Source organism: Mobula hypostoma, chromosome 3, assembly GCF_963921235.1.
Source record: "Mobula hypostoma chromosome 3, sMobHyp1.1, whole genome shotgun sequence".
Taxonomy (NCBI): domain Eukaryota; kingdom Metazoa; phylum Chordata; class Chondrichthyes; order Myliobatiformes; family Myliobatidae; genus Mobula; species Mobula hypostoma.
The window spans coordinates 87,345,281-87,372,885 of record NC_086099.1 but is presented as its reverse complement, the minus strand read 5'-3'; the positions used below and the strand labels follow the sequence as shown (position 1 = coordinate 87,372,885).

General features: G+C 40.2%; 2 protein-coding genes across 6 annotated transcripts in view; both read right to left on the bottom strand.

Annotated features, from left to right (window-relative positions):
- The window catches only part of LOC134344113 (LIM domain-binding protein 2), a 555,808-nt gene extending 551,731 nt beyond the window's left edge, over positions 1 to 4,077 (bottom strand). For 2 of the 5 annotated variants that reach the window (XM_063043401.1, XM_063043402.1), the window contains exon 1: positions 398 to 4,077. The gene's annotated coding sequence lies outside the window, so the exon portion shown is untranslated. The remainder of the gene's footprint in view (positions 1 to 397) is intronic. The other 3 variants (XM_063043398.1, XM_063043400.1, XM_063043399.1) reach the window with 2 other exon arrangements.
- A 4,134-nt stretch (positions 4,078 to 8,211) lies between these two features.
- Positions 8,212 to 25,952, bottom strand: LOC134344111 (dihydropteridine reductase-like). Its single transcript, XM_063043395.1, has 7 exons — positions 25,756 to 25,952; positions 25,304 to 25,396; positions 24,422 to 24,518; positions 23,553 to 23,693; positions 17,470 to 17,578; positions 11,657 to 11,740; positions 8,212 to 10,558 (listed from the first exon to the last, which is right to left on the bottom strand). Exons 1-7 carry the CDS (start codon positions 25,840 to 25,842, stop codon positions 10,453 to 10,455), a joined length of 717 nt encoding a protein of 238 aa, XP_062899465.1. The 5' UTR covers positions 25,843 to 25,952; the 3' UTR covers positions 8,212 to 10,452.
- Between the last annotated feature and the right edge of the window lie 1,653 nt (positions 25,953 to 27,605).

Below are 27,605 nucleotides of genomic sequence, written 5' to 3'. Positions count from 1 at the left end.
TAATAGAGAGCTGCTATGCAACTTTCTGCCTGTCAGTCAGAGTGAGCGCGTACCCCGCAGAGCCGGGCCGAGCGGCTGCTGCGCTCCACGGCAGCGCCAGGCATCGGTGTCGCGCTGTCTTGCGAAGCACTCATCCGTCTCTCAGGCGAGTCAAAAGGGATACAATTTTTTAATACCTCAGTGCCAGGCCTGGGAATAAGCCTGGGTGTGGATTGAATCAGATGACCGGAGAAGATGCAAGGATGACCTCTTCCTCCCTCGCCCTCTCAAGTTACAGTTATCTCCCGGCTGACCCGCTCCTCACCGGGAAACCCTACCTCCAGCCCGCATAATTACCAGCACATAAGGCTTCCCGAGCCCGGACGAAGGCTAAAGAGGACGGGCCGCCGCTTCTTACCTTTACTCCTTCTCCCTCAATGTCGGCCTGCGATCGATCACCTGGCGGCTGGAGATCGGTTAAATGACAGAACGGCCGGGGGCGCGCCCGAGCAAAGGGAAAGCAACAGAAGGAACATCCAGGGCAAGCGCGCTCCCTCAGCAGACTTATGCAAAGGTTAATGTGGAGAATCAAAGCAGTGCTCACTCGGCGGACCCACTTTGACACAGAGACACTGAGGAAACTACAACGGTACGCTCACAATGATACATCATTCACAGGGAGAGTCATATATAGAACATTCGTAGTGCACAACTAATGATGCATCTAGGGGCATAAACCTATCAATCATGCTTAGGAAGTGCTGCAGGAAAATAGATCATAATCAATCATATTTGTGGTGATCCCATGAAAGAAGCGATTGCAAGATTTAGAGCATACAGAATCACGACGGATGAAACTAAAATATCAAATAATATGAAGAACAAATAATATAACACACCTTTTTGTTAACAGTGCGTCATTCACAGTAGAGAGTTCATGCTGATAACTTTGTGATTTTTATGTGGATGGAGAGAGTGCGGGCAGCTCAACAACTCACTGACAGCTCTGACAAGTATGTTCTTAAATGCTGCACAAGTCTTCTACAGTCCTAAATCCCAAGGCCCTACTCCGGTGAGCAGCAGAGAACCCATCAGTGACAGAGAACGGTCAATGTCCATTGTAGGAAGTTTGAAGACCTTCTCAATTGCAGTTTCTGACTCCATTCCACAACAGCCTATCCAAGCCTGTCTGGCTGTCATTAATCTGTTGAATTTGTTGCCACAGGCGGTTGTGGAGGCCAAGTCATTGGGTAGATTTGAGGCAGAAATTTGATAGATCCTTGATGGGTGGGGACATGAAGGGATACAGGGAGAAGGCAGGAGATTGGAGCTGAGTGGGAAAAAGGATCAGCCATGATGAAATGGGGAGCAGACCAAATGGGCCAAATGACCTAATTTCTACTCCTAGGTCTTATGGTCTTATAGTCTTATCACTGACTCACAGGGTGTAGAATGCAACCCATTAAAAATAACAAAGCCTCTGGAGCAGATCTCCACTGAAATCTTAAAACTCAGCAATGAAGAGCCTCAGTCTCAAATCCATGTCCTCATCACCCACACTTAATAAGGAGGATATTAAAATTTAGTTTATTTATTTTGAAATACAGCACGGAACAGGCCCCTCCAGCCCAATGAGCTACACTGCCCAGAAACCCACCTATTTAACTCTAGCCTAATCACAGGACAATTTAGAGTGACAAATTAACCTCCGAACTGGGTTGCGTACAAACTCCTTACAGAGTGAAGCAAGAGGTATTGACATTCAAAAGTTGCACTATACAAATTAAACATAGTAAGAACTGCTTTATTAGAATTATATAATACTATTCATTAGCACTTCACTAAATGCAACTCAATTATATTTAAACAACACGATTGTCATAATGAAGATTCCGTATGAGTAATAAATGATATGGCACAGGAGAGGCCTGTTGCTGCAGCTGCCTAACCTCTCACTTAAAGCAGTAAGCTAAAATAAACTGCAATACAAGCACAAAAAATATTATGATAATTGCAAGATGGGAAAGGGATGGGTTTCTCACGTCGGAGGGCATCACCTCTTTTCATGTTAGGGTGAAGTCTTCTCACTCTGGACCCAAAGGAAGGTTCTCTTCATTGACATTAATTCCCACACCCTCATTCTGCCTAAAAGAAAATAAAGCATTTATTATTAACAATTTACAAAAATATCGAGGTTACTCTCGGTTCATCAATTTGGCCTTATCTAAACACACCAAGTTGTCTTTTGTCTTGTGCAGATACCAAGTAAGCTTTACCATCTCTGTTTGACACAATCTCTCCCTTGCAAGCTGAGGAATTTAGGATGTGCACCTGAACTGTCCCACCCTTTGTAAGAACCTTTTCTGCAAAGCTTTCATTTTCCTCAGGTCTCAGGTCACATTTAATCATTTCTAGTTGTACAAGGCTTGATTTAGCACAGTCATCTGTCCCCATAGGAGTAGTAACAGACAGATTTATTGCTTTAGAAGTCCATACATTCTCTCAATCAGCTCTGATGATTGGGGGTGGGAATAAAATATGTGATACACCCAAAAAATGCCTTTACAGGCAGCCTGGTCTTTTACAACTTGTCCTGCAAAATGAGATCCATCATGGGTCCCCATGATAACTGATTAACTTCTAAAATCCATTCAGAATATGGCTCTGATCAGCTTCTGTTCAAGGAATTGCCAACAGATTACTCAAATAGGTGTCACCTATAGTGAACAGGTATTAAATTGTTGCTGCTGTGGCAGAGGTCCAGTGTGATTGATCTACTGTAGCCAGACTGGACCAATTTCTCTTTTAAGCTAGTTCTTCAGGGGAAGCTCTCCTTTTAATCTGTTGGAAAATAGGGGCCTGTTGATCTACCAACTCACAAGTCTTTGGGATGTTGAAAGAAACCAGAGCATTGGGAGAAAACCCACAAGGTCACAGGGAGAACGTGTACACTCCACGCAGTCAGCTCCTGGGATCCATATTGAACCTGGGACTCTGGCAGTGTGATGCATTAGCCGTCCAGTATTGAGGATGACTCCCCCGATCAGCGTATCAATTTTCTGGTGAGTAGGCAAAATCTACTTGGAGTTTGTGGTGCAGGAGTGTGGTATATTGTCAGTAAGGTGTGTATCTGTGACAATGTCTCTTATCAGCCTGCTGGTTGCCTCACCTGTGAAAGATATTTGTGAAGAGGAGTTTGCAAGGCTAACAGGGTTGAGAGCGATTTTCCACAATGGAACCTGGGTTGTCTGTTTGACTTCCTACTTTTTCTGCTTTAATCTAGTAATTGATAATGACCTGGGTGTCTTGCTCAGACTTTTCAAAGGGTAGTTAAGGATTTGCAAACGATACAAAGAAAGGTGAAGGGGCAAGTAGTGTTGAGAAAGCGGGGAGTCTGCAGAAGGACTTGGACAGAGAAAGAGAATGGACAGGTGGAGTACGGTGTCGGGAAGGTGCTGTGGTTTCCTCTCACATCCCAAAGGTGTACAGGCTAGTAAGTTAATTGGTCACATGGGTGTAATTGGGCAGCACAGGTCTGTTGGCCTAGAAAGGTCTATTACTATGCTCTCTCTTTAAATAACTAAATAAAATATAAATATATTACCTTCACTAACTCCTATGAACCTCTGTATCTTGACACCAAGTGGAGGAGCATTTGGTTTGTTGTTGAGAACATTGAAGCCATCCTTGTTTCAGGAGTGCAGAGAAGCCTTCTGTAATTGATGGAAGGACTTAAAAGGCTACGTAAGAAGAAGACATAAACACAGACATGCAAATAAACACTACTACCATATAGGCGTCTATTATAAATAAGGCATAAAAATATAGACGCAAACAACAGGAATTCTGCAGATGCTGGAAATTCAAGCAACATACATCAAAGTTGCTGGTGAACGCAGCAGGCCAAGCAGCATCTATAGGAAGAGGCGCAGTCGACGTTTCAGGCCGAGACCCTTCGTCAGGACTAACTGAAGGAATAAAAATATAGAGACTGTCCGCCATGGATTTACTGGATGTCGTTACCAAGGGAAAATTGAGACGGCCAACCTATTTGCACCATTACAGAAAAGTTTAAGGGTGGATTTAATAAAAATATTGTAATGCCCTGCTTCACATTTTACTGTTGTGCTGTAGGTATTTCATTTAGCAGTTCTACAAGAGCTGTCCGTTCTGCTTTCAGCCTGTTTGGGTTATTGTTAAAGATAAGGGATGATAAGGAGTGAGTGCCATCCAATTAGGGTGGTGGAAGTGGGGGGAGGGTTTTTTGGTGAGGGACACTAAGGTTGGTCTTGGGTCTTTGTTCAGCGGGAGATGAAAAGAGAAGACACTGGGGAGAACCGGTCGTAGGATACAACCCGGTGGGAGACCCGTTTGTTCGGGATGGATTGTGAGCGACATTCGGAAGGTGGTGTGTGCTTTCACACAGACCGAGGGCCCAGCGCATGAGTGACAGAAAAGTTTAAGATGAGTTCCAGCTTGCGCACATTTGACTGTTTATAATGGCCCCTTTTTGTTTATTTTTCTTTCTTTTCCTTACTAACCTTGTAGTTAAGTAAGATTGATAAATATAATTCCTTTAGTCGTATGCAGTGTGCTGTCTGTTATTTTTCAGCACTGAGTTGGAACAGGGTAGCAAATTACAAAGCATCCGCACAAACCAGGATTTAGAGTGGGAGAGCCATCTCAATCTCACAGGTTTGGAGGGACCAGAGTGTGTCCTCCCTAGACTTATGCAGCCAATGAAACCAGCAGGGTTTCAGTGTGTAAATTAGTGAACGATTTTATGAGGCTGAGTTTGTGATAATTAAAGGAGAAAGTTCAGAGAAACTTTTTTTTTGCAAAGAATTGGTGGTCATGGGACACTTCCCACAGAAGTTGAGACAGAGAACCATGCATATTTTGAGGGAAGATCCACAACAGTAGAAGATGTGGATGGTAGAATTAATTTGGGATTATCCTAACAAAAAAAACAAATGGGCACCTTCATCAATAGTTCCAAAGCTCGTGTAGAAGTCACAGAAATACTAACTCTGATGCAACTCAATTTATTTTTTGTGTACATTTTTAAGTACTCTTATTTTCCTTAAATTAACAGTACAACTCTCATTATGCGATAAATTTTACTGTTTTATTGCATTAACAGTGTTTATTAATCTTTGAATAACATTTAACTCATTGGAGTTGCGGTGTTTACCAACCTTTGCAATTAGCTTGCAGACATTTCATCTCCAGTCAAGATAACATCGTTAGTGCACAGTTGTTGGACTCATATTTAATCACTATGGCCTGTACATTCTTCTGTGTAGTATCTTCTCACCATGATGTAATTACTTGCTTACCTTGAAAACACTGGAAAGTTTTTTATTTGTTTCCAAACCTGCTCTTTGACAGTTTTCCTTCAGTTAAAGCAAGTCCACCTCTCAAGACTTATCTGACTGTTGTTTGAACCTATTCACAAATTAGTTGGCACAATTCCCTTCCCTGATTAAAATAAAACAAGGAAGTGTAACATACTGTTACATTTTTAGCAGATCCAGTCACTTTTAAAAAAATCCTCAAAGACTGCAAGTCAGGATGTAAGCAGCACAAACATGTTCCCTGAAGTTCTTACATAGCATGAAATGACACAGGATGAAGGACGCACAACTACACATAGAGTTGGAGTTGTCTGGCAGAGAAATCGGCCAATCAGCCTACCACATCCATGCCATTCCTTAGTGCCCATTTACACTGATCCCATTTGCCAACATCAGGTCTGCCTCCTTCCATGCACAGCTTTTCTAAGTACCTCACTAAATTGAAAAGCAGAAACACTCTTCTTCTTCCTGGCCCCCAAATAAAAGAACATAAAAATGGTCTATTGTCGAATGGGCCCTAGACAAAGAGCTAACAAGGCAGCTTCCTGCAATCTTGGTTTAAGTTACAGTTGGACCTCAATATTCTCATCAGCACTAAATTTACATCTTTATAGAGGAAAAGAGTAGATTAAAGTTGCAATTGTTTAGCTGGAACAGAAAGATCAACAAATATTTGACTACATTGCGATAAAGTGGTAGCAACAGTAAAATAACAAACAACACACACAAAATGCTGGTGGACGCAGCAGGCCAGGCAGCATCTATAGGAAGAAGTACAGTCGATGTTTTGGGTTGAGACCCTTCATCAGGACTAATGGAAAAAAGAGATAGTAAGAGATTTGAAAGTGGGAGGGGGAGGGATGAAGCCAAAAGCTGGGAAGTTGATTGGCAAAAGGAATACAAGGCTAGAGAAGGGGGAGTATCATGGGACAGAAGGCCTTGGAAGAAAGAAAGGGGGAGGGGAGCACCAGAGGAAGATGGAGAACAGGTAAGGAGTTATTGTGAGAGGGAAAGAGAGAGAATGAATAAATAAATAAATAGTTATGGGGTAAGAAGGGGAGGAGGGGCATTACCGGAAGTTACAGAAATCAACGTTCATGCCATCAGATTGGAGGCTATCCAGATGGAATATAAGGTGTTGTTCCTCCAACCTGAGTGTGGCTTCATCTCGACAGTAGAGGAGGCCATGGATAGACATATCAGAATGGGAATGGGATGTGGAATTAAAATGTGTGGCCACTGGGAGATCCTGCTTTCTCTGGCAGACAGAGCGTAGGTGTTCAGCGAAATGGTCTCCCAATCTGCGTCGGGTCTCACCAATATATAGAAGGCCACAATGAGAGCACCAGACACAGTATATCACACCAGCAGACTCACAGGTGAGGTGTCGCCTCACCTGGAAGGACTGTTTGGGGCCCTGAATGGTGGTGAGGGAGGAAGTGTAAGGGCATGTGTAGCACTTGTTCCGCTTACAAGGATAAGTGCCCAGAGAGAGATCGGAGGGGAGGGATGGGGGGACGAATGGACAAGGGAGTCGCGTAGGGAGCGATCCCTGTGGAAAGCAGAAAGTGTGGGGGGGGTGAGGGAAAGATGTGCTCGGTGGTGGGATCGCATGGGAGGTGGCGGAAATTATGGAGAATTATATGTTGGACACAGAGGCTGATGAGGTGGTAGGTGAGGACAAGGGGAACCCTATCCCTAGTGGGGTGGTGGGAGGATGGGGTGAGAGCAGATGTCTGTGAAATGGGAGAGTTGCATTTGAGAGCAGAGTTGATGGTGGAGGAAGGGAAGCCCCTTTCTTTAAAAAAGGACATCTTCTTCATCCTGGAATGAAAAGACCTTATGTTCTGTCTGGGTAGCCTCCAATCTGACAGCATGAACATTGATTTCTCTAACTTCCATGAATGCCCCTCCTCCCCTTCTTACCCCATTCTTATTCATTCTCCCTCTCTCTCCCCCCCCTTTCCCTCTTTCCGTCTTGTGGTAGGCAGGTTGCATGAGTCGCTGTTCATCTCCACTTCGTCGATTACAGTGACAAAAGAGGGTGGAATATTGAGGCAAATGCAGAAGCCTGTCTTTTGAACGGTCTGCTACCAGAGTGTGGACAGCCTCCTGCTGCGCCCAGAAAATGTTACCCGGGTTTTCGGCATTTTTTACATAGACTTGGACCATAGACCTTTTTGTCAATCTTATAGTTTTTCATAGTCTGTGTTTTTCGGCTGATCTTTATTGGGTTTTTTTGTGCGGGAAGGGGGTTTTGAGGGTCAACGTGCCTTGTTCAGCTTTGTGCGGGAGGAGGGATTTGTGGGTTGATGTACCTGTTCTGTTCCTGTTTGTTTTTTTTTGCACAGGGAGGGGGGATTTGGGGGTTGATGTACCTGTTCCGTTCCTGTTTGTTTTTTTTTTGCACAGGGAGGGGGATTTGGGGGTTGATGTACCTGTTCCGTTCCTGTTTGTTTTCGCACAGGGAGGGGGGATTTGGGGGTTGATGTACCTGTTCCGTTCCTGTTTGTTTTTTTTGCACAGGGAGGGGGGATTTGGGGGTTGATGTACCTGTTCCGTTCCTGTTTGTTTTTTTTTTTGCACAGGGAGGGGGGATTTGGGGGTTGATGTACTTGTTCCGTTCCTGTTTGTTTTTGCACAGGGAGGGGGGATTTGTGGGTTGATGTACCTGTTACGTTCCTGTTTGTTTTTTTTGCACAGGGAGGGGGGATTTGGGGGTTGATGATCGTGCTGCCTTTCATGCTTGGTTTCATGGCTACCTGGATGAGAAGAGTTGTAAACTTTTGATAATAAGTGAACCTTTACCTTTAAAGTACATCTTTAGAATTGACAGTTCTTCTAAAATAGAATTCCTACTAAAAACAAAATCAAATCATAAATACATATTTGCTTTATTGATGACATGGCTACAAAGCTTGAGTATTGATTACAACAATTTTAATATTCCATTTTGCACATTATATTAGCATTAGGAGTCAAGATGATGCAATGATGTAGAAAAATAAGTTCATGTAAAGCAATACAAGTTTTTCATTGCTACTGCATCATAATTAGAATCACTTATGGTACAACTATATTGGCAAACCAAATTCAAACTGAAGAAACTGAAGAGCATGTGGGTCAATGACATAAAGTAGGTTGTAAATTCATTCAAAGTGAGGATTGTTGAGTTTTTATTTTCGGAATTGCAGATGCTCCATGATAATTATTTTCACAATAACTTTTTCTTTAGATCATCATTATTAGAATGCATTCATCCTTTTGTTTTTCCACAAATTCATCACTTGAACTTGCTGATCTGGAGCATGGAGAGGGTATGGGAAAAAAATTTTCTAATAAGATGAAACAATTAGGGAGCAACTGCTGCAAAGCATCTAACCTACATCTGTCTCCTGGTGGCCCTTCCTCGAGTGGAATCGCTACTTGGCAATAAGTTACTTTTCCCACTTCTTAGCTGGAAAACAACTCTGAGAAATCAATGTACAAAGGAAATAATGCAATCCATATGTTTTACTAACATCATTTTAGATAAATCATTTACATTTACAATTGTGTACATAAAACACAAATTGCAACCTCAAGCATTATGATAGATAGATTTTGTGATTTGATGTTTATGTTTTGAATCAATCAGCTTTCTTTTTCTTGTAGTAAATATTGTTTATCCTATTCCTGTTTATAATTATAAATGAAGCAGACTAAAATCTTTATGCATGGCTCGGAGAATTTAAGGTATATCAGTAAAAATTAATTGGTAGTATTTCTTTTCCTGCACTATTTTAACATTAGAACTAATTTTAAGAATAGAGGCTTGGAGACAACATGCATGTAAACAGCCCCTCCAGCCCACTGAGTCCTTTCCAATCATCAAACACCATTTGCCCTAATCTCATTTTATTCTCACTATATTCCTATGAAATCTCCCCAGATTCTACCATTCAGCTCTTCACTAGGCTTAATTTATGGTGGCACATTTACCTAATAACTTGTACATCTTTGGTATATGCTGGAAATCAGAGCATCCACAGAACATAGTAACTTGACACAGGCAGCACCAGAGGTCAGAACTGAACCCGTGAGACAGCAAGTCTACTAGCTATTCCACTGTGATGCCATAAGGACCCGTACTCTGCTTCTAGTCTGATTTCACAAGAGTCATAGAAAAGCACGGAACGGAAACTTTGGTCCATCCTTTCCAGATCAAGAATCGTTAATGAGATGTTGGAAGGTGTGGCCAATGAGATAGTGGGAAAACTAAGTACAAACGTTCAATCTGCAGCTGTTCTGTTGATGGGAAGATTTTTTTTTGTTACAATACCATAGAACTCCTTTCTTGTATATTCCTCCTTTCAAAGTTTTGTGATCTTGAAAGATCTTGCAGACTCATTAATGAATTCTATAGATGATTCAGTTGTACTCAGGAGTAAAATCTCAATCCAGTTCAGACCGGTTCAGTCAAACTGAACACTCTTATACTTTGCATTATGCTTCCAATTGAACTAAGTTATACCCTGCACTGCATCAAATAAAAATAATTCACATAAAAATCATTCAAATGTTCTAACAGGTTATGAGCAAAAATATGAATCAAGCTGTGAACTCAGCTAAATTCTGAAATGTAGTTAATCCTAGAAATGTGAGCTTGCACCATCAATTTGAGTCTAGTTCTACACCAATTTCAAACAATTTGTCGATTGTAGAGGGTGCAATGTTTATTACAGAAACACAATCATAAAAAGTTAAAGCGTTCACTTAGCTACTGATAAACAAGACAAGAGACAAGCTAACATAAGGCAACAAAAATGATCTTTCATTCTGTACTTTCTCATCTCAAATAATTCCGTAAAAGCATAGTGTGTTAGAGTAAGACATAGCATTAACAAGTTTTTTTAAAAAAAGGGAAAATAGTGCTCAAATCACTGAGTGGAGAAACATTCAATACACAAGGGCAAGGAACTAATAAGAAAGGAAGATGTAATCAAGTATTTTTCCCCTCATCATCCATCACACTAACACTGGTACCAATTGATTCCTATTAGGTATGCAAAATGGCACTTCACAAGAATAACTAAACTGATCTCCATGTTGTATGGTTAATAATGGAGTTTCTATCTTAGAGTTGAGCAGGGATTAGTTCAGTTTTGCTCCCAGTTGTTACAAGTTGAATAAGACTTCCTGAGGCAGGTCTGGCAGCTTTATCAGTCCAGTTATAGAAGGTTCTGAAAAAAAAATGTAAATAAAGTAAAGCAGTAGTTTCTTCAAAACATCAGAATGCAGCCTCAAGAATGAAAATAAATGTTAATAAATTTTAAACCCATCCTGATTTCATCATGCCTTCAAATTTTATTCTGCTTATCATCTTTCATAATATATTAAGTGTATGATGGCAAAATTGATTCAGATAAAGTCATTTCAGGGAACCTAGCATATGAGATTGACCTAGGATTACTACATTCCATCCCTAAGTCAGGAGATTTCGTCCCATCTGATTATCTCATATTGGGGAGGATTGGCCAATTTTCAGTCGGAATATTTAAATGATATTTGCATGCCTGTATAATGCATCAAAGAACCTGACTTTCATTTAATATCTTTCATTTCACCAAACAAAATACAGCAGTCTATTATTTTCTGCCTATTCATTTTATTAAAGAGAAATTTGGTATCAGTGGTAAAAATTTCCAGCAAATGTTCACAATATAATCAGAATGAATTTGAAGAAAGTACCCTGTTACCACTTTTAAGCTTTTTCTCACCAAAGTTCTGAACTACTGTAGATGGAATTACAGAAACTACTGCGCCTCCGTAGGATGATGCGAGTATAGATGTGCATACTCCAAGCTCCTCAGAAAGTAGAGGTGTTGGTGAGCTTTCCTGATTATGTATAATGTGCTAAGTACAATTTATATTAAGGGAAGACTTTCAAAAATCCCTGAATGTTTATTTTTATATTTACACTTATAAAATACTCAAGCATAGTTCCTAGAAAATTATATTGTGAATATAGGATGCTGATTTCTGTCAGGTATCTTTTTAAAATAAGATCTCAACAAAGCATAATTTCATTTCACTTCATTTTACTGCAGGCTGCTATTGACATTAAAAGGTCATTGTCCATGAATCACCAAAGATGTAATTGCTCTTTGCAAAAGCCAGCTACCCTTGCTATTTCTGTGCAGAATATGTGTCCTTTACTAAAACAGACAAACAGACCTCTCAACTGGAGTCTGGACACTAGGCCAGACACAAAGAAATAAATAAACAGTAGCTGACTGATGCAAAATGAGTACAAACAATTTACCCGGCTGGATACTCACTCAGCAACAAATTCTAATGGTGTCCAGGAGCTGAAATCCGCATTAGGCATTGATTTCCTGTTCATCGGTGTATCCAAGGTAACTCTGAAAGATAAATTAAATTGAAGTGAAAGCTCTTGCTGTCATAAGTATTTTATGTCTACATGTTACCATGGTGAGGGCTTGATAACATCAGTTTGCCCAGAAACAGGCAATTTAAAAGGAAGCACGCATTTCCATCTCTGTTTGGCAAGTTTAAATCAAAATTAAATTCAGATATATTTTCTCTACACTGATGTTTTAGTCTAAATTATATACAGAATAAACTCCTTTGTTTTTGTCTATCTTATCGGCACCACTAAGAAAGTGAGGTAAAAGCAGATTATCTGCAGCTTTCCTGTCAAGGCTGATGGATGAGAATGTATAAATTAGGAAGAGAAGGAGGACACACAGCTCCTGAAGCCACTTGGCCATTTAATAACATCAAACAGGTTTTATTCATTGTAACATCTCAACTCAGCATTCCCATCTACCTGTATTTTCCTTTCATTCTCTTTCTTATCAAGTATCTGTAAATGTCTGCCTTAAATACATTAAAAGACATAAGCTAAAGAACCTTAAAGATCAAAAACAGCAGGTAAATCTCAAGAAGATATAACATTGCCAAGGTATTTTTCTCACGAATCATTTTCACATAGTCATCAATCAAGGCATTCCAGTAAGAATACAATGGAAATATAAAACAAGCTACAAAGGATGAAGTTAGATGTGGCTAAAACCCTGCCAGAGGTAGATTTTAATTGTATTAAAATATGATGAGTGCGGAATAGTGATTAAGGAATTAAAGGGTCAATAGCCAGAGAGGAAGATAATGGCTGAAGACTCAGGAGATCATGTAGAACTAAGTCATGAAGCATTTATACATGAGAACAGTATGTGTGAAAGGTATATGTTAGCATTGGAGAAAACAATGTTGGTAACCAAGACAGGGGTGATGCAAAGGCTTCTCTTTTTTTTGGCCAGTATACATATGAATTTTAAATACATTCACGGACACAGACACGGCCAAGAGAAGTGCTAAGACAAGAACAATAATACTGAGGGATACTATATGAAATTTAAAGGTTAGGATTCAGCAGGATCAATGTCTTTGGTCTTCTAAATGAAAGTTCATTGAAGACTGTGACTCATTCAGGAAATGACACAGAACAACTAATCTTACAGCTGAAATGTTGAGAAAAGCAAAGAATTCATAGGGTTGAATATCAATACTCAGAATGGTGACATCTGATCCTGCTACTGCTAATGAGCAGGAGGATCCTTGAGGTTTGAAAGTGCAAGATAGATAAAGAAAACCTCTGCTTAACAACCACCATGGCCACAGATACACTAGAAATGGTTATTTACAACAATTCCCCTTTTACATCATCCAAATTACACCAGATATGTTGGCAATTTAACACATTATGAGGAAATAATTTATCCCTTCCCTCAATCAACTTTCCAGCTCTTTACTTCACCCACTCCCCCTATCCCAGTTTCACCTATCACCTGCCACCTTGTACTTCTTCCTCCCTTCCCCCACCATCTTAATCTGACTTCTTCCCCCTTCCTTTCCGGTCCTGATGAAGGGTCATGGCCTAAAACCTCGACTGTTTATACCCAACCATAGATGCTTCCTGGCCTGCTAAGCTCCTCGAGTGCACTGTGCTCTAGATTTCCAGCATCTGCTGTACCTCTTGTGTCAATTATTTATAACATTTATATTTTCTTAACAAATAGTGTAATAAATACATGTTGTTCTAAAATCATAAATATGATAAAACCTCCAAAAAAAAAGCTTCAGTCAGCTGATATATGTATTAATCATTCTGTGTCTAACGAGCTAAATGACAATGCTGATGGCACCATTACTTCATTCACAAAATACAGACCATTCCCATTCCTGTTACTGAATTACAATTTGGACCGTGGTGTCTGAAAAGAGGATGCTGTCCAAGTTGCATGCCATCTTGGACAATGTCTCCCATCCACTACATAATGTACTGGGTGGGCACAGGAGTACATTCAGCCAGAGACTCATTCCACCGAGATGCAGCACAGAGCGTCATAGGAAGTCATTCCTGCCTGTGGCCATCAAACTTTACAACTCCTCCCTTGGAGGGTCAGACACCCTGAGCCAATAGGCTGGTCCTGGACTTATTTCCTGGCATAATTTACATATTACTATTTAACTATTTATGGTTTTATTACTATTTAATTATTTATGGTGCAACTGTAATGAAAACCAATTTCCCCCGGGATCAATAAAGTATGACTATGACTATGACTATAGCAGGTAACCCTTTGGATTCAAAGAGATGTTGAAATCAAATGGACTTGGTTCAAATTTCAAATATGTACAATCATTCTTCTGTGGTGCTTTTTTGTTTTACTACATCATCAAATGTTACTCAGAATGGTATTTAGCATTAATCTAATCCCACCTTCAACTATTTAAGCATCTGATGTACAAGACCTCTGAAACATTTTTTGCTGGAATTGAAACAGAGGTCCATGAGCCAGTCTTCACTGGAGGATCAGAGATGGAGAGGGTCAGCAACTTCCAATGCCTCAGTGTTATTATTTCGGAGGACCTGTCCTGGGCCCAGGACATAAGTACAATTACGAAGAAAGCACAGCAGCACCTCTACTTCCTTAGGAGTTTGTGAAGATTCGGCATGACATCTACACTTTGTAAATCTCTGACAAACTTCTATAGATGCATGGTGGAGAGTATATTGACTGGTTGCATTATGGCCTGGTATGGAAACACCAATGCCCCAAAACGGAAAACCCTATGAAAAGTTGTGGACATAGCCCAGTCCATTACGGGTAAAGCCAGACATCCCATCCTGCAAAAACTCATTTCAGGGACGGTAGCACCATCAATTTGTGGGAGACTCCCGGAACTTCTGGGAGAGGTGGGATGTCTGCAATAGAGTAGCTCCTTAGCAGCTAGCCAGCTAGTTTAAATAACGTTAGCTATGCTAATGAATGAATGACACCTGTTAAACTCACCTCAACATGTCTTTTACAGTCTTAACCCACCATGGGCAATAGAAAAGTCACTGTTGCAAACAGTGCAGCGAGCAAAACTGTCATTATTTTTGACCCATATTAGGCAGGGGTACACTTTAGTGTAGGCTGGAGTGACGTACGTTTTATATTTTCTTTTCTTGGAACACTCTGCCACTCTGACTTTTTTTGGAACTCTCTCGCTCTTGCCCTCTCTCTTGTGCACGCGAGCTCTCTCACTCCTGGTCACTCTCTCTCACACTTGCTTTCTCACCCTTGCTCTCGCTCTCGCTCTCTCATGGTCGCCCTCACTCGCGCTCGCTCTTGCGCTTGCTTTCTCGCTCTTGCTCTCTCTCTCGCGCGCGCTCTCTTGCTCTCTCTCAAAAAATTGATTTCTGTGATATTGTATATAATTTGCGGGCATCAGGGAGCCACTATTAATATGCGGGAGACTCCCGGAACTTCCGGGAGAGGTGGGATGTCTGGTAAAGCCCTACCTATCACTGAGCACATCTACATGGTGTTGTTGCAGGAAAGCAGGATCCATTATCAGGGACCCCCAGGACACGACCTCTTCTTGCTGCTGCCATCAGGAAGAAGGTACAGGAGCCTCAGGACTTACACCACCAGGTTCAGTAACAGTTATTACCCCTCAATCATTAGGCTCTTGAACCAAAGGAGATAACTTCATTCAACTTCACTTGCCCCATCATTGAAAGGTTTCCACAACCTATGGACTCACTTTCAAGGACTCTTCATGTCATTTTCTCAATATTTATTTATTATTATTATTTCTTTTTGTATTTGCATAGTTTGTTGTCTTTTGCAAACTGGTTGAATGCCAAGTTGGTGTGGTCTTTCACTGATTCTATTATAGTTATTATTCTATTATGGACTTATGAGTGTGCCCACAAGAAAATGGATCTCAGGGTTGTATATGGTGACATTTATGAACTAAGATAATAAATGTACTTTGAACTTTGATTGAAGATTGTGCATGATAACATTATAAAATATTTCTAAAGTGTGTGGTTAAGCGATGTATAGTGTTCAGTTTAAGAAAGGCAAAAGCAGAAAAGAGTAAAATGAAATTAAAATAGAAATTGTTGGAACACTCAGCCAGTTTAAGGCTGATAATCTTTCAACAGAACTGTTCCAGAAAACATCACTGACCTCAAATATTAACTGTTTTCCTCTGCGTAAATGGATAAGAGGATATGAGAGGATGATCTTTATTTGTCTCACGTAAAAGCATACAGTGAAAAGCATTGTTTGTGTCACATCAAATCAGCGATGATTGTGCTGGATAGCCCAGTGTATCGCCACACTTACAGCACCAACACAGAGGCGCACAACTCACTAATCCTTACCAGACGCTTTTGGAATGTGGGAGGAAACCATATTACGCGGAAGAAACCCATGCGGTTATGGGGAGAGCGTACGAACTGCTTACAGACAGATGGGAAGTGAATTCTAATCTTACAGCTGGCATTGTAAAGTGTTACACTAACCGCTATACTACAGTGCCATAATGCTGCCTCACCTATTGAATATTTTATTTCAGGTTTCTGCAGTTTTTTTTACTAACTCTGGTTACTAATGAGTGAAATAAACTTTGTTCTTTTCCTATCATTTTGGATCTCCCCCTCCCCCTCTCAAATCTCTTACTATCTCTTCTTTCAGTTAGTCCTGACGAAGGGTCTCGGCCCGAAACATCGACTGTACCTCTTCCTATTGATGCTGCCTGGCCTGCTGCGTTCACCAGCAACCTTTATGTATGTTTGTTCTTTTAAAGCAGCTTTTAGTAATTAATATCTAGCAGTCAGTTTATTGAAGTAAGAGTACATTGAATACTTGCAGTAAACAGTAAGACAATTATTAAGTCAATCACCAGAAAATGTCACATCCACAAGTAACATGAACATTCCAGGACTGGAACAGAAATCTGTTGCAAATGAAACTATCATTTCAAAATGCTTTACAGATATATAATCAAAAGTGGATAATCAGTCACACACACGACAGGAGATGACTCAATTGAGAGAGAGGTTAAAAGGCAAGGAAGTTTAGGGAGATGCCAGGACAGAGGAGGGCAAAGGAGAGATCTCACTACCATGAAAAATATCAAGAAATTACATCTATATAACATTTGTGTTAAGCATCAGAAAACACTTCGCAGGAGAGAATTATGAATTTAAGACTGAGGATATTAAATGTGAAACTCTGGCAGACAACATACGTGAACAAACACAATGGGATGGGTAGGCATGACATAGGATGCAGGAAAATTTTGGCATAGAGAGAAAAATCCTACGATTATTAAAAAAGCAATAGCCTTGAGCCAGCAGCAACAACCAAAATGATTATAAGAGTGAACACAGTAATGATAGATTAGAAGAGACTTAATATGTTCATTACCCCAGAGGGTTAGAAGGAAATGATAGAAGTTAATCAGCAGACAAAACAGAGACATGTCCAAATCCCAAGGATGTGATATGACAGAAAATAAATTCTTTTTGCACAAATACAACAGTCTTACAGAAATGTGGAATAACACATAAAACACAGACAAAAAGCTTATTTAAACAGGACTGAAATATTGAAGTATTTAACTTTAAATATTTTATTCTAAATTTCAAGATGCATATTGCTAGCACACCATGCATCAGTTCAATCAACTGACAATTAATGCCAAGTGCTTTGTGAGAGATAACAGTAATTTTCTCCCGAAATGGGACAGGGAATATTAGCATGTTCAGGGTGGACTTGATACTTACGGCAAAATTGCAAGAGCAGAAGATCCAACTGGCAATCCACTGTTCTCTCCAGCTAGACTCCGACACAGTTGATGTACAGCTGCTTTTGCCATGCCATAGCCCACCATTCCTAAATGGGAAACAGATGGGCTGAAACACAAAACTGGTGCAGTTCTTAAAGCAAAGGTAAGTTCTTAACCTCAATCACAACAACCACAAAGACATGTTAAATGGGAGATCAAGCTGTTTTATTTCCCCACCCACCAAATGGCTGCACCATGACTTCTAGAGATTCCACACTCAGAATCACTCAGCAGATACTCAACCAGGCATCCTTTTCAGTCAAAAATGGTACCGCACATTGCAATCCTAATATGTTGTATTTGTTCAGTATTTTTCACAATCAAGGCCCCTCCTAATCTAATTACACAATCCTCTCAGTCTAATCATTCCCATGCTCCTTAATTGACATACTTTTGAACCAATGAACTAATCTCCTTCTCTTTGAATTTATAAACTCTACCCAAAATTATGAAGAGGCTTCAAGTTAGGCTTTACTTTATGACATTTGACCTGATGTTGGATGTTAGGGATCATTCTGGAGTAATGACATTATGGGTAGCATAATTACGGATTAACTAAAATAAGAACCAGTCTTTAAGAAATAAAACCTGTGCACAACTTAATGGGACATTTTGATTCTGTCCCATTGAAATTACATTGGAGATGACAATAGGTGAACGTTCCTGCTATTTAATGCACAGTAGAGTCTCTTAACTTTCTGGTTGGTTGTGCATTCATGGAGATATCCCACAATACTGTAACAAAAGGGGTATATTTCATGTGTCTGGCTTTTGAAACAGACACCAGCATTGACTATTCAAAAGGGGTTCTGCTAGTTGTGATATGCTACCATTGTAAGTATAAATTCTGTAAATTTACCTAACTATATTCAAAATGTTCAAGTTAAGTAGCTGACTATTAATTGAATCTGTAGTTAATCATTTATTGTAATCGTTGTGTTGAAGAAGTATAAAACTTCCTGTCAGGACAGTGAGATTCTTTTGGACTCTCTCTGCTGAAAGTTTGCTGTGTGAAAAAAGACTTCTATATTTCCCAGTTACAGCTCCCTTGTGACTCAGTTTTAGTTCAGTCACAACAGAGGTCTTCAAGATTAGGAAAGGGATAAATAATGAGGTAAATAACAATCCTTTGGATTGCATCCAGCCTTCTACCTGAACTCACCAGTGTTGTGATCCCGCCCACATTAACCTGTTGTGATCCCACCCAGACTGACCCGTTTGGAATCTGATGGACCATACTGACCCTTGATATCTGAGAGTCATCCCACAATCAGACCATCCGGGCAGCCCTGATGGCATTTTGATAGTCTATGTCTTTGGCACTATTGCACTAAAAATTGTTCAAGGGGCTTTTAACCATTTATTTTTGTCAACTTGTCATAGAGTCATCGTGATGCAGCACAAAAACAAGGCAAAGGAGACCATGTCATCCATTAAACACCCATTTACATAAATCCATTTTCTTCTCCCACCTTTTCAGAACATCTCACAAGTTCCACCACTCTATAATACACGAGGGATAATTTACAGTGTCCTGTTAACATGCCATCCCGCACGTCTTTGGTATGGGGGAGGAAACCAACGCAGTCACAGGGGGAATGTGTAACCTCTGATAAGGAGAATGTTTTCAGAGAATTTTTAAAAATCGTTCAAGTAGAGTTGAATATCTTGAAATTGTTTTTAACATAAATAAGTAAATATCACAGGCAATGGGAATATTAAATCAAAGTAAAATAAGTAAACTCAGGCTACATCCACACTAGGCTGGATAATTTTGAAAATGAAGCCCTTTCTCTTTGTTTTGACCCTCCATCCACATTGAAACGGCGTTTTCATCCCCCGAAAACGGAGCTTTTCTAAAACACTCTCCAGAGCGTGTAAATTTGAAAACGATTGTTGCATGTTGTAGTATGGACGGGGTAAACAGAGATATTTAAAAACACTGTCATGACAACACCACAACAACAATGCTTTTTCTGCTTCTGCTTGGTACTGTGCAAGCACTGCCGGACGGCTGTTATAACGTGCAGTCGGTGTGAACTGTGTGAGAGCTAAATTGTAAAGTGAGCTTTTTTGACTAGATACCCTAAATTGATTTGATTGAGTCTATCTTTAAAAATATTAATGTCAGAAATACTGCGCAGGTCTGGCGGCAGAAGATTCCACTCTCTTGTTGATCTTGGGTAGAGGACAGCTTCATGCATGTGTTGTTTACTTTATTGTCTACGTTATTAGCTTGTTTGGAATTAAACATCTCCATGTTCTCCACTGCTTTGCTGACTTTGTAGTCGTTTGTAACTCGTAGAAACAGCTCGACTTCATTGTCTGTCTAAACGAAGAAGTCCGGTCTGCTTTTTCCAGTGGAGGTTTTCTTTGTATTCCTCAAAGACATTGTTGAAAACTTTCTTTTGCTGTTATTGTTGGTACTCTAGTTTTCGACCAATGGAAATAGCACAATGCCGCCGCAGAAACGTAAATATTATACCGTTTCCTCTTCACTTGTTTTCTGTAGATGTGCCTGCGCATGCCCAGTAGGAGTAGATTTGCCCAAATATCCATTTTAATGTGGACAGAGATATTTTGAAAAACGCCTAGTGTGGATGCCTGTCATTTTTACTCAAAATCAGCCTTTTCAAAATTTTCCGGTCTAGTGTGGACGTAGCATCAGGTTCAGTAACCTTGGTTCCTGCATTAAACTGCCAGGTTCAATGACAAGACCACTGGTGGTGTAGATTATCAGATGAGCTTCATCTGACCTCCAGCTCACCTTTGACTTCTGTATTTTTACATGCAGACATGAAAGTTAGAGGCAAGTTGCATAACAGGTGACAGGAAGCTACCAATTCTTTATAGGATTGCCAGGCAAATATAAGTATAATCCATTCCAAAGATCTTTGTGGTTGATACGAAGACAAAATAATTAAAACATAATTTAGAAACGACATCTTTATATAAGGAATAAATAGTTAAATAATAAACTTTAAACTAATCAGAGGTTTAATATTTACCATTATAAAGAAATGCCAATAAGTATGTTTGGAAAGCAAGATCATTAACATTCAATTTTTAGTGGTTTCCTAAAGAGTAGATTGATCTAAAAGAACTATGAACTGCATTCTATTGTCAAAAAAGCAAATCCTTAAAACCCAGCAGTAATGGTTCCGACTGACTAATTATTGACAGTGCACATTAGGAAACCGGTCACAGTTCACTGGCTCCAACGGTTGTTCATTGTATTGATTAGACAGAAGGTCAAACCAAACAACCCTGCACAAATTTAAACCAGCTGGTTCATTTTCATCTGAACACAGAACCTGAAATTGTGGTTCTAAGTGGCTGGAACTTATAATTAAACCTGAAATAATCATCATGAGACCAATATTGCAAAGTATATTGAAGTATAAAATCATACCTTCAATAAATAAGACACAAGGATGTTATAACCTTTTGAACTCACAAAATCTGCTTCATAATTTTATGAATCTGTCCATGCTCTCTTACATAATCAGTACATTTGTTATCCCCACTGCAACCTCCAAAGCTTGAAAGCAGATAAGATTAGCAAATTATGAGGGAAACCAAACCTGAGTGTTTCTATCTTTTTCTATTTTAATTTCAGGCTTACAGCAGCAGCAGTTATTTTTGTATTTTTGCTAAACTTAAACTATTTACACATCTCTTATGAGTAAACGCAATAAACCAGCGAAGAACTATAGTAAATAAATAAAAAGATAAATTGTAACTAAAATAATGTTCAGAAGCCGCCACATCCAAGGTATGTTTGCACAATGGCAACAATAAACATGGTTTTGATCACAAAAGTTTCAAAACATTGTGCTTTTGATACAAAGACATGTGGGGGTAACCTGGGTTGAGTTTTTGGCATTAAACATTTGCTTGTCATCTTCAATAGAATCCATTTGGTTCCAATGAAGCCGTGGAGCGAACTATAAATACCTGAAAATTCTGCAAGCATTTAGCACAATCAGTCCCATAGTTTCAAAGAACAACAGAACATACAAAAGATAACACTTGTCCTGGCTCTTCGAAATAGCTTTTCAATTAATACTACACCAGTTGTCTTTAAGTGAAGTGGTGTGATTTTCCTTCCTTTTTAAGAATTTATCAAATTCCCAATGTTGAATCCCGATGAAACTGCTCCTCAGTCTTCAGTCATTTCCTACCTCTACAACTCGATGTGTAAAGACAATCCTTATCATCTCCCCACTGATTCATAGCTTTCTGAAGCAAACAGCTCCATGCTAAAATTCTAATAAGATATTAAATTAACTGTTATTTTTTTGAAACTCTTCTTCCCCCCCCCCCCCCCGATTAAAGCAGACTGGCAGCTCAGTTCGGACAAGATGCCAAAGGCCATATGACTGAAATTAAGAACCGACAAAAGAGGTTGCAGAGGGCTCAGTGGGAATGGATAGCCCACACATAGGATGAGGATCTGGTTATACAGGCATTTATCTCCCATCTCTAACTCGCTCTGAATGGAAGAGATTAATGGATCTGGCATCACATGCAGCATGTATGAATGGCAAATTTCCTTCCTAGAAGGACACTGCTGAACCAAATGGATATCTGAGATAATCCTATGGTTTCTAGATCATTGCTACAGAAATAGGTGTTTTTTAATTATTCCAGATTAATCGCAAGTTAAGTAAATGTCAATGCAATAAGTTAAATATTTTAATTTATTTAAGGATGTCCATTAAAGTTCCTCAAGATTCTGATCTCACTGCCAGTTTCAAAATGAATTAAAGCAAGTTTGAATTTCAAAGTAAATTTATTATCAAAGTATATATACAGTGTCTGTAAAAAATATTCACCCCCCCCCACCCCGGAAGTTTTCTTGTTTTATCATTTTACAACATTGAATCACAGCGGATTTAATTTGGCCTTTTTGACACTGATAAACAGAAAAAGACTCTTCTGTGTCAAAGTGAAAACAGATCTTTACAAAGTGATCCAAATTAATTACAAATCTAAAACACAAAATAATTGATTGCATAAGTGTTTTCTCCCCGTTTAATATGACGCACCAAATCATCACTGGTGCAGCCAGTTGGTTTTAAAATTCACATAATTAGTTAAATGGAGATATGTTTTTGGGGACCTGTGTGCAGTCAAGGTGTTTCAATCGCTGACCCTCTCCACCTCCAATCCTCCAGTGAGGATTGGCTCATGGACCTCTGGGTTCCACCTGCTGAAGTCAACAATCAACTCCCTGAAAAAGGTGCTTTCCCAGCATATATGACAAAGAAACTCTTCTCAGGTTTCTGTACCTTGGTTTTGCCGACATTGAATAAGAGGTTGTTGTTGTGGCACCACTCAGCCAGATTTTCAATCTCTCTCCTATCTGCTAATTCATCACCATCTTTGATTCAGCCAACAACAGTGGTATCATCAACAAACTTAAAAATTGGATTGGGGCTGTGCTTAGCTTCACAGTCATAAGGTAAGGTACAATGCATGGAAGGTGCTTTACCAGAACAATCAAGAACATAGGGGACCTGTTAAAAAATCTACAGGAAACTTTACCCTTCCAGAACTCCTTTCCCTAAAGGTCTCACACTTAACTGTTGCAGCTCAAGATCCTGGTGTCATTGTTCCTTTTCAAATATATGCACTAATTACAATGAGGCTATTGAGTGAAATGATTGTCCTAATATCTGCTGCTGCAATATCTCAGACAACCTCAAAGTTCTTCAAACATTACTTAGAAGTAAAATAAACTTTCAGAAGTTCATACTATTGAATTATGCTCCAATGTTGAAACTGCATCTGGATCTTTAATGAATTAGTGACTAATTCCACTGTACTCCTCAATCAGTCCATTATATAAATGTATATGTACACCAAAAATAAGAAAGACCAAGTTATTTTTTGGTAGCATTTCAAATTACATAGCAAAGCAGCAGATACATACATACATTTGATAAGACTTAAAGACCTAATGGTAATAAAATCCATTTAATATTTTCAGAGAGCAATCAGGAAAGTCCTACTCACCTGGTGTCCCACTTAAAGCAGCACTTGCTCCAGTAAGTGCCAACAAGCCATCATCTTTGAGATATTTTGTGGCTAAATGACTGGAGATTGTAGATGTCCACATGCTCTGCTTCCACATCAAGTCAGCATTTTTATAAAGAGCTTTGAGAAATAAAACAACAAGTCATTGCCAAATTTTATTTCGCATCAGACAAAGATTAGCCATATTGCAAAATGTAAACAGAGGATCATTTCCCCAAAATGTCAAAGGAAAATGGTATGCATCTGAAGTATCTTTGTTATTACAATATCAGTGTTTACTTAATAGCCCCACAGAAATAAGCAAGGAGACAGTTGAAATATTTTCTTTAATGCAAGGCTGCAGAGCAAAGAATCAGAAAGCATTAGGGCCCTTCATTACTCCTACACCTGCGGGACAGACCTGATTGCATCCATGTAATATTGTGGTTTCATCTTTCCATAATTAATCTTAAATTTCAATTAATTACTCTCATGCACTTAGCATCATTCCCCATGCTAAAGTATGGAAGGACTACAGCTGGTCACTTCTAAGTACACAGAATTATCAGAGCATGCATGATCCGAAAGGTAAAACAGGACATTCAACCTAATGTAAACTTAGGATCGATAAACCCAAAGGCATTCACACCCTCATTCAGGTAGCATGTTAAAAACAGGAATTTTCCCAAATGAATTCATTCTGCTGATTTAAGGCAGAAGTGACAAGATGTTATCATAAGCTTAGTAAAATTAGAACTTAATATCATGCATTCATGCAAAATCCTTAATTGCTAAATCATATGCATTTTGATTAAAACATTGTCCTTGTATAAATGAGTGCTGTGGCTGTGTAAAGTATACACACTTACATTTTGCTTTGGCACTGCCACCTGCCCAACCCCCTGCTACACAGATGATGGCATCCACCTTCTGTTCCCCAAGAAGGCTGGCAATATCAGCGGTAACCTATCCAAATGAGAACGACATGTAAAACTTCTATCTTTGCTTTCACAACCAATAGATGAATTTTCCATTCACCCTAAGGTCCTGAGATGTGTTGAGAGGGTAAAGAGGGAGAGGATGTTTCCTCTACTGGGAGAATCCAGTACTACCAGTCACTGTTTAAAAACAAGGCAGTTGCATATTTAAGGCAGAAGTGGAGCAAATGTTTTCCTCTCATCGTCACCAGTCTGAAGCTCTCTTCCTGAAAAGGCTGGTGGGAATAGAGCTACTGAATATTGTGAAGACAGAGGCAGATGGATGTTGGATTAGCAAGGGGTGAAAGGTTACCAGGGATAGATAGGCATGCAGAGTTGAAATTACAGTTAGATCAGCTATGATCTTTTAGAACTGTAGAAAAGGCTTGAAGTCTCTTTGGGTTACTTGTGCTCCTAATATGTATGCTCATATCCATCTTATTAATTATAAGACCCTGCCTTACATTTATTACTGTTCTGCTTGTCTCAATCCACTGCAGTTGCCATCCAGATGTACTTGTCAGAATCAATTATCATCTAGGCTCCTGTGATGGAGATAGCATCCCTACCGACTGTCACCTACTCATTGTATCAATAGCAGCTGTCACCTGGTCTACCTGTACCTGTATGTAGCTGTTGTCACCTTTTCGTCCACACCTGTCAAGAACCATAATCACCTTCTTCGCCTGCACACACCAGGACTAAATGTCGTCTGCTCTGCTGTATCTTTAGGAGTAGGTGTCACCTGTGGCTATGATAGTCTTCAGCTGTTACCTGCTCTGCCTGCTCGGTGAAGGACTCGCTCGTCTTTACAATGACACTCGCATTCGCCTCTTCATTAGATGTGAAATCAATGGAGGCAACCCACTGCAACAGAGAAAAGTTATAACACGATAACAGGATCATGAAACAAATCCAGGCGATGATGAAACTCCAACACAATCTGACATATATGTCCGCCCATCTGTCAATCCACCTGTGGCTCCACTGGTCACCAAGCACAACGTGCTGAGTGCAGAACGAAAGACAAGTGTAACGCTTAGTTACTTAAATGTAAAATCACAGGTCATTTCACGTTTCAACACTTTAGTGTTGAACGTGTATTTCGCTTCGCACAGCACATTTAATTGAGAAACTCTGAATTGAATTCATTTTATCACCCAGTTACATGTCCCTAGCGTTGACCGTGTGCCCAGGACACAGTCGTTCCCACTTTAGCTACATACCCAGTGCTTAGATTTAAAAATCTCCACGCATTTGGTTCCTAGGGCGCCCTTTCCTCCGTACACGATGACTTTACGAGCTGCTGCCATTGCCTATCGTCTTGCGGAACGAAAGCAGGTCGGTTGTTCCTGGTTGCTGCACACTGTCACTCAGTTGACGACGTTCACTGAGGCACTCAGCCCAAACATGGGTTGAAAGAAGGTTCGACTCCATCTGCCATCAGCACCACCTTCGCCCCGGAGGACTTACTGCAACCTCTACACAAAACTAAACTGGAAACGACCAGCAAACAAGACAAGAGAAATCTGCAGATGCTGGACATCTGAGCAACACGCACAGAATGCTGGAGGAACTCAGCAGGCTAGGCAGCATTAATGGAAACGTCGATTGAACTTTTTCCCATAGATGCTGCCCGGCCCGAAAATAACCAGCACCACAGAACAGGAGAATCAATCACCACTCTCAGTGCCTACCACGTATTTTCTTAATAAACCAAAAAAGGGAACCTGCATTTCATATCATAAAAAATACTTTATTTTTCAAATTGGGTTACAACAGAATACAAAGAAAACTTTGAATTTAGATAACATCTTTTACAATCTTTTCAAAATGTCCCAAAGTTCAATTGTTAATGAAATATTTTCATTAAAAGCAGTCACTGTTGCAGAGTCAGGAATGTGGTAACACTACAGATTAGTACATATCAAGCTGCTAATGAAGCAGCCTTCAGAAAAGGGTGGCATGACAGCGTAGTGGTTAGCACAATGTTTTAAAGTACCAGAGACGCTAGTTCATTTCCCACCTCTGCCTGTAGGATTTGTGGGTGGTGGTTTCCTCTGGAGCTCTGGTTTCCTCCCACAATCCAAAAACGCACTAGTTGGTAGTAAATTGGTCATTGTAAATTTTCCTGTGATTAGGCTGGGATTAAATCGGGCGGTTGCTGGGCGGCATGGCTTAAAGGGCTATTCTGTGCAGTATCTCAATAAATAAATTGACTCAGATATACCGGTGAAAGGATAATCATCGGCCCAGAACAAACAATCCACACTCATCACTGGCTTCTGAATAAAATTTGAACACCTGGATCCAGTCAAATAAAGCTCTGTGGAATTCTTCGGTTGTCCATCAAAATCCGATGACGATATCCACTCCTTTAATGGTGAGATCTTTGATGACTATACAGTCCTATCCTGGACCCACAAGCTCTATTGCAGGTGGGACATGTATATGTAGTAGTGGTGGCAACCATGGCTGCATTTCTCCTGGCTCTCTTCTGCTGTCTTCTGGTTGTTCTTTCCATCTCCAGAATATGAACCCCATCCCTACACAGCTGTCGCCAAGTGGTACGATCAGCAGCAACCTCCTCCAGGTCCTCGGGTCTGATATTGCACTTCCTTAAAGCATTCTTCATCTGATCTTTATAGCGCTTCTTCAGCCTTCCAGCTGAGCGTCGACCATGATGCAGCTGGCCGTATAACACTCTGCGGGGTAGCCGACATAGGGGCATCCTTATCACATGCCCCAGCCACTGCAGCTGACGCTGGGTGATCATGGCCTCAATACTTCTGCAGTTGGTCTTTACAAGTATTTCAGTGTGAGGCACCTGCTCACGCCAGGTAATTCCCAGGACGCGCTGGAGGCAGCTTATGTGGAAGCGCTCCAAGGACTTGATGTGACAGCTGTAGGTTACCCAAGCTTCACAGCTATAAAGGATGGTGGTGACATAGACCACTTGGTATACGGCGACCTTTGTGGAGGGACGAAGCCTCCTGTTCTGAAAGACTCAACGCCGAAGTCTCCCAAAGGCATCTGATGCCTGTTTATTGCAGCTCTGGATGTCGCCGTCAATGCC